This window comes from Podarcis liolepis, assembly GCF_965112155.1.
Source record: "Podarcis liolepis genome assembly, chromosome: 13".
NCBI classification, from domain to species: domain Eukaryota; kingdom Metazoa; phylum Chordata; class Lepidosauria; order Squamata; family Lacertidae; genus Podarcis; species Podarcis liolepis.
Genome location: NC_139573.1, coordinates 15520734 through 15528670, shown reverse-complemented (window position 1 = coordinate 15528670; position 7937 = coordinate 15520734). Strand labels below are relative to the sequence as shown.

Genomic DNA, 7937 nt, shown 5'->3' with positions numbered 1-7937 from the left:
ATGTGTTGCTCCTGTTTTTTAGCTCAGCTATAAATCCTTTGACCCTGCACTGAGCGATAAAACACAGTTCCCTTCTGTCTATCGGATGATGCCAAATGAACGTCCTCAGTATGTTGGGATTGTTCAGCTGCTTCAGCATTTTGGGTGGACTTGGATTGGCCTTATTATTTCAGATGACGACATTGGAGAAATACTGTTGAGGACTCTCGTGCCTTGGCTGCACCAGAGCAATATTTGTGTGGCTTTTAGGGAAGTTATTCCAACGCCGAAGGAGACCTGGGATGAAGCACTGCTAAAAAATAAGAACTTGGCGAGAATAAGCAGAGTTCTCTTTTTGGCTGTGACCAATGTGATTCTCGTTCACGGGGAGTCACGGACTATGGAGAGCTTACGAATGGTTCTATTGCTGCATGAATTTCCTGAAAGGAAGCCAGAAGAGAGGGTTTGGATCATAACAGCTCAGTGGGATTTCACAACTGTGCTGGATAAGTTAGCATTCACACCAAAAACCTTCAATGGCACCTTGTCCTTCACACGCCACACAAATTATATGGCAAAATATGAAGAGTTCCTTGAGACTGTACATCCTAATCAATCTACACTTTATTACATCCATCATTTCTGGTCTGTCTCATTTATGTGTGCATTTCCCTCACTGGGCATTGTTGCAGAAGGCATAAAAAACTGTACTGGAAAAGAAACCTTGAAGAGCCTCTCTGGATTGGTTTTTGAAATGGGAATGTCTGGTCAGAGCTACAGTATTTACAATGCAGTTTACGCTGTTGCACATGCTCTCCACGCCATGTTTTCATCAAGATCTAGGCAGAAGGCAGCACTCAATGGTGCCACAAGAAATGGCTCAAATGTTTACCCATGGCAGGTAGGAAATTCATGCCCACCTCTACTTAATAAATGACCATGAATGCTGGATTCAGGTTTATTACTTAGCAGTTGACTGAATTTGATTCAGCAACAACACACATACATATACAAATACTGAGCTTGCCCTGATGAACCATGATGATTTAAGATGCTGTGTTTCTTCACAGAATTTTGAAATGTTCTCTGCTAGCTTTCCCCAACTTGGTATTCCCCAAATGTTGTTGACTACAGTTTCCTTTTTGCACCAGCCAAAATGACCAACGGTCAGGAATGATGTGACCTGAAGTCCAAGGCATCTGGAACTGACAAAGTTGAGGGAGCTTATAAAGGTTATGAACGAAGCATATTCAACATGGGTCTCATATCTTGTTATGGCAACCATGAAAATTGAGAAAATATTTTATTCCATTGATTCTATATCCCCCACACAATAGTAAGATGGAGCTAGCTGAGTATGATATTAGAGTGACAAAGTGATTTCCCACACTTCTTCTTGACCCACTGCTGTTCTGCTGCTTTCCCCAGGGGAAAACCCTTCCTTTGCACTCAAATGGAGCACAACAAAAAGTGGGTTTTCCCTGGGAAAGAAGTGAGGCAAGAGGAGAATGGCTCAGATCTGTGCCTAGGAAGTGTAAGGTAAAGGACCCCAGGATGGTTAAGTCCGGTCAAAAGTGACTATGGGTCCACAGCGCTCATCTCGCTTTCAGGCCAAGGGAGCCAGTGTTTGTCCACAGGCAGCTTTCCAGGCCATGTGGCTAGCATGACTGACTAAACTGCTTCTGGTGCAAAGGAATACCATGACAAAAACCAGAGCGCATGGAAACACCATTTACCTTCCTGCCAGAGCGGTACCTATTTATCTACTTGAACTGGTGTGCTTTCGAACTGCTAGGTTGGCAGGAGCTGGGACAGAGTGACAGGAGCTCACCCCATCACTCAGATTCGAACTGCCGACCATCTGATCAGCAAGCCCAAGAGGCTCCATGGTTTAGACCACAGCACCACCCACGTCCCTTGCCTAGGAAGTGTAGGTCAAGTGGAAACACACAGACCCACACTTTCAAGGAATGGGACAAGTGAAAGTGTCTACAAGCCCCAAACAAGAAAGTAAATTTCAGGTAAATCACAGTAACTGTTACTGCAATTGGCTTCTGTTCATGTCCTTTTCTTCTTCAATCTACGTAGCTTCACTCCTTCCTGAAACACATCCGTTTCAACAACAGTGCTGGAGAAGAATTTTTTTTTGATGAAAATGGAGACTGGGCAACAGGATATGATATCGTCAATACTGTCACATTCCCCAACTTGTCCATACACAGAGTTCGCGTTGGAAGACTTGATCCAAAAGCTCCTGAAGGAAAGAAGTTCACCATCAATGGAAGTGCTGTTGTGTGGAATCACAAGTTTAACCAGGTGGGAAACACAGATATTCTCCAGAACAATAGATTCTGAACAAATCCTGCCCGCCCCTCGTTTCACACAGAATAGTGTAAAGTCCAACCTGTTCTGGTTCCATGCAGATATTTCAGGAGGAATCTGCAGAAATCGAGGAGAGGGGATGAGGAGGTGTAAGGACTGGGTAATCTTTATACATTCATGTTGGGCCTTCAGTAGCCCTGTGGGCTGGCAGTTCAATACCAATTGTTTATACTTTAAATTCTTTCTTTCTGGATATTCTTAGATCACACCACAATCCACATGTGTTGAGAGTTGCCACCCTGGACAAAGCAAGATGGCACGGCAGGGGGAACAGATTTGTTGTTATGATTGTCCTCAGTGCTCTGAAGGCATGATTTCAGCCTTGACAGGTAAGTAGAGACTGCACAGTTACATGGGGAATGCTAATCCAGGTGTCTGTAAAATAAATGTTCTCAAAGGCCCATGACTCTGATGTGTGAATGGGCCATTGTAGATAGTCCTTAGAAAGGGTGTTCCTTAGAAAGGGGATTCCTTTGTTTTATCACATTATCATCAAAAACAGGGGAAGGGATTCTGTTCTTCTTGTCCAAGAGAAATGTTACCGAGGCCATATTTCATGCCACACCATGAAACAGTTGATGCTGAAGAAGATCCATGCACATTTTCAATGATTAAGATTTATAACTTTCAGATGCAGACCACTGTAACAAGTGCCCTGAGGATCAACATCCAAATAGAAATCAGGATGGCTGTATCGCGAAAACTATAAGTTTTCTATCATATGGAGAGACCTTGGGAATAATTCTGGCTTCATTTGCACTTTCCCTTTTTCTGATCACACTTGTGGTAATGTGGATCTTCATTCAACACCAGGAGACTCCCATCGTCAAGGCCAACAACTGGAACATCACCTGCACCCTCCTCATTTCCCTCTTGCTTTGCTTTCTCTGCTCCCTCTTATTCATTGGGGAGCCTGCAAAGGTGACCTGCCTTCTCCGTCAAACCATGTTTGGAATCATCTTCTCCCTGGCTGTTTCTTGTGTGTTGGCGAAAACCATCACTGTGGTTCTGGCCTTCATGGCCACCAAGCCAGGAAACAGGATGAGGAAATGGGTGGGGAAGAGGTTGGCAGTGTCAGTCATCATCCTTTGCACTCTTATTCAAACTGGCATCTGTGCACTGTGGTTGGCAACCTCTCCTCCTTTCCCAGAGTTTGACATGCATTCACAGACTACCCAAATCATTGTGCAGTGCAATGAAGGATCAGGCCCCATGTTTTATACTGTCCTGGGCTACATGGGTCTTCTGGCCATCATCAGCTTCACTGTGGCTTTTTTGGCCAGGAAGCTACCTGATACTTTCAATGAAGCCAAGCTCATCACCTTCAGCATGCTGGTCTTCTGCAGTGTTTGGCTGTCCTTTGTCCCCACCTACCTGAGCACCAAAGGAAAATATATGGTGGCTGTGGAGATCTTCTCTATCTTGACTTCTAGCTCTGGGTTGCTGGTTTGCATCTTCCTCCCCAAATTCTATATTATTGTTCTGAGGCCTGAGCTGAACACCAGGGATCAGCTTGTGAGAAAAAAGAACTGTGAAATCTGATAGGTTTCCTCCTTGCTTTTTGTAGCTTCTTTCCCACTCACTTTTCTGGTTGTTTTGTCTTTTTAAAACAACCTTAACCGAAATACATGCAATGCCTTCTTTTATGTATGGAAAGTACTTCCGATGATGTAAAATTCCAGCCAGTTTGGCTTTTAATCAGTTTACTCATCTAGTAATTTGTTTATAAGCCACTTTTTTGAAAATGTGCTTATTTATTTATTAAAGTATTTATATTTCCCTGTGTCATAAATAAATATCAAAGTTACTTACAACAATGCAATAAAACTACCGGTATGTACAAATTTAAGATCTCAGGTGATAAACTAATCATTATGGAAATATAATTTCTTAATTGCATGCAAGAGCCTAGTGGCATAAAAAGTTTTCAGCAGGCATATAAAGGATGAAACAGAAGGTGCCTGCTGAATCTGTATCACCAGAGCTTTCCACAAGTTTGGGATGATAACACTAAAGAGTCTGTCACATGTACCCATAATAATAGTAAAGGTAAAGGGACCCTTGACCATTAGGTCCAGTTGTGGCTGACTCTGGGGTTGCGGCGCTCATCTCGTTTTATTGGCCGAGGGAGCCGGTGTACAGCTTCCGGGTCATGTGGCCAGCATGAATAAGCCGCTTCTGGCAAATCAGAGCAGTGCACGGAAATGCTGTTTACCGCCGGAGTGGTACCTATTTATCTACTTCCATTTTGACGTGCTTTTGAACTGCTGGGTTGGCAGGAGCAGGGACCGAGCGACGGGAGCTCATCCCATTGCGGGGATTCGAACCACCGACCGTCTGATTGGCAAGTGCTAGACTCTGTGGTTTAACCCACAGCACCACCCGCGTCCCATAATAATACTAATATACCCATAATAATACTAATGCCTAATATCAGCACATAATTAGCTATCAGCCAGCCAGACCCCAGTACAAAAAGCCCTCACTTATAACCCCAGTTTATATTAGCCATTACAAGCCGGAGAGGGGTCCTTTTGAAATTGTTAAGTTCTGCCTAATTGACACGAGAAATGGAGCCTTTTCAGTCTCAGAAGGAATTGAGTTCTATAGCTGCAAAGCCACAATTTAGAAGACCCTGTTATGAATGCCCACCAGCCTGATTGTTTCTACTGGCAGGCACCTATGCAGGATGTGTGATGTAAATCTTACAAGGCTAATAAGGGCTGCCTTCAGATGTAATCTAAAGTTTATATAGCTACTCATCTCCTTGACAGCTGGCGGGAGGGCATTCCACAGGGCAGGTGCCACTACCAAGAAGACCCTTCCTGGTTCCCTGTAGCTTCACTTCTCGCAGTGAGGGAACTGCCAGAAGGTCTCAGTGCTGGGTCCCAAGTGACTGGGATGAATGATGGGGGTGGAGATGCTCCTTCAGGTATACAGAAGTTTTAGTCTTAAGCCATTTATTTTCTTGATTAAGCTGTATTGATAAGCTCCTTCTTTTTCTTCATTGTCATCATTATTGCTATTACTACCCACGCTTCACTAACACGTCACTGGGCAGGTGACAGCAAGTTAATGCAAATCAAGGCAAACACTAGCCTGCGCTCTGCAGACTTACTTATGTATACACATGGAGCTAAACCCTCACCACCCTCTCATGTATTCTTTATGTGAAAGTGGGGCATCCAAACTTCCTACAGTAGAAGTAGGTTGGGATCCCACTGGTAGCTCTATTAATGGTTGGCTGTAGATCATGGATGTCCAACAGATCCCCACACGGTTTTGGTAGATCGCGGGTCGACCTCTGGCTCCCTTTCCTCAATGTCATTGAAACGGACTCCTGCCCCACCCCCTCGGCCCACCCTGCACTGTTGTGTGATCAGTGGAAGAAAACGCGGAGCTTTCTCTCTGTGGCTGTTTTCATTCAAAGCAATATTATTGTGAGAGACTTTCTCCCTTAGACCCTTGGCTTTAACCCCCCCCCCCCAAAAAAAACACACACACACACAGAACTTCCCTCCTAATAAAGTATTTGCATGTCCTCCTCCCTAAAAAAAGCTCATTGCCAGATTTTAATTCTGAAAGCATATTGCAGTCTCTCGGGAATTGGCCACCCCTGCTGTAGATCAACAGGTTTCTTGCCTCACAACTGTTTAAAAAGTTCACTCAGCAGAATGAACAAGAGAGCACCCAATCACTGCAGGGCTGGATTAAGACATTTTGAAGTGGAATTGTATCACTGGGAGAGACCTCAAAGGCCTAGTCCATCCCCCTGCTCATTCAAATAATGCACATGGCAATCTTAAGAAGGGTGCCCCTGGTAAATCATTAAAGCCAAAGTATACAGTTGCTGAGCTACATAGCTGACTGGCTTGAGCAACTAGAAGACCTTCTGTCTGTTGCTTTTGCCTCACCCCCACCCTCAACTGCACAGGGCCTGGATCTATCCCGCATATAGCCCACTACCCAGTTAAGGACCTTAGAGTGGTGTAGTGATTTGAAGGAAGGAAGGAATAGACACTAGTTTCCTTCTGGGTTTTGTCTCCACCTTTCTTACACACACACACACACACACACACACACACGGATACCCTGTCTGTCATGAGACATGGAGAGGGTAGTTGGGTGCTGAGGAGGAATGGGTGAAGAGTTGGGTGATCCCATAGAAGCTCCTAGCAAGCTGGAACAGTTGAAATCAGGACACCAAGAGGAGTCTGATCCAGAAGAGGGATGCAGCGGGCTGGAAGATGGAGATCTGGATTCTGTGGAAGGGCCTGGCCAGAGCTGGCCCAGGACATTTTGCCACTCTAGTCAAAATTGAAAATGGCCACATACACATCGCCTCCTCTACACCTGCTGCCTGGAGGCTACACGGGGAGCAAAAGGAGGCTGGAGAGGAGCAGACGGTAGGGGATGGGGGTGTGTGCAGCGGTGGCAGTACCCCTCCCAGCTGACTGCCTTACTGAGCCTCATAGGCAGGTGGGGTAGGGGGCTGTTGGGCTGTTAGAAAAGCACCCTGCCCCCAAAACATTGACTATCCCAAGTTTAAAGCCTTTAAAGCCAAGTTTAAATTTCCTGCTGGGAATAAGTTGGATGCCAAGCAGACTCTTGAGTCCACTACCATCTCAAAGGATGCGGTGCTGTCAGCAGCAGCAAAAGCATGCCTGGCATAATCATTTGGATGAGGGCTCATTTGAAAGTCAAGTTCCAAGATTTGGGACAACTGCCACACCAATAGCACCTTCAAAAGTAGAGCACAGAGGGCATGTCACTTGTGCTTAGCCATTATTTCTAACCTCTTATGCACCCACTGGTTTCTATGACTTGAAAACTGACCTACATAATATTCTGATCTAAACTTTTAAGCCTTTGGTAGAAACTAAGATGGAAGTTTGAGTTCTTCATCTAGCAGTGAGAGCCAGGACACCATCAAAAACACACACACACCACATGGGATACTCCCCCCCTCACAAATCAAATCAAATCAAATCAAATATCTTTAATACGGTCAATGGCCAGGAAACAATTTATAAAATATGACATTAAGAGTAATATTGTGCTAGAAGTAGCAGTAAAAATATGGCCAATTCTCAGAGTTGGTGCTTATATTTATGACCAGGTTTCGAGTTTTAAGATTTTAAAATTCAATTCAGGAGTCGCTACTCACACACACACTCTTCCTCACACATGTAGGAACATCCTTCGCACACATACCTTCCCCAAAGACAGACAAAAGAGTAACAAAACAAAACAAAACAAAACAAAACAAAACAAAACAAAACAAAACAAAACAAAACAAAACAAAACAAAACAAAACAAAACAAAACACTGAGTGTATATTTCCATCCACATCCACAAAACATACATCTAGCAGTGAGAACCAGGACACCATCAAACACACACACACACACACACCTCACATGGGATACTCCCCCCCCCCTCTCTCTCACACACACACCTTCCTCACGCATGTAGGAACATCCTTCGGACACATACATTCCCCGAAGACAGACAAAAGGGTAACAAAACAAAACAAAACAAAACAAAACAAAACAAAACAAAACAAAACAAAACAA

The 7937-nt window shown here is 44.3% G+C and overlaps 1 protein-coding gene across 1 annotated transcript; it reads left to right on the top strand.

Annotated features, from left to right (window-relative positions):
- The first annotated feature begins 604 nt into the window (after positions 1-604).
- On the top strand, positions 605-4402 carry LOC310692463 (vomeronasal type-2 receptor 26-like). Its single transcript, XM_083473407.1, has 4 exons — positions 605-880; positions 2068-2295; positions 2564-2690; positions 2993-4402. The coding sequence occupies exons 1-4, from the start codon at positions 638-640 to the stop codon at positions 3901-3903; spliced, it is 1509 nt and encodes a 502-aa protein (XP_083329533.1). The 5' UTR covers positions 605-637; the 3' UTR covers positions 3904-4402.
- Positions 4403-7937: the final 3535 nt, after the last annotated feature.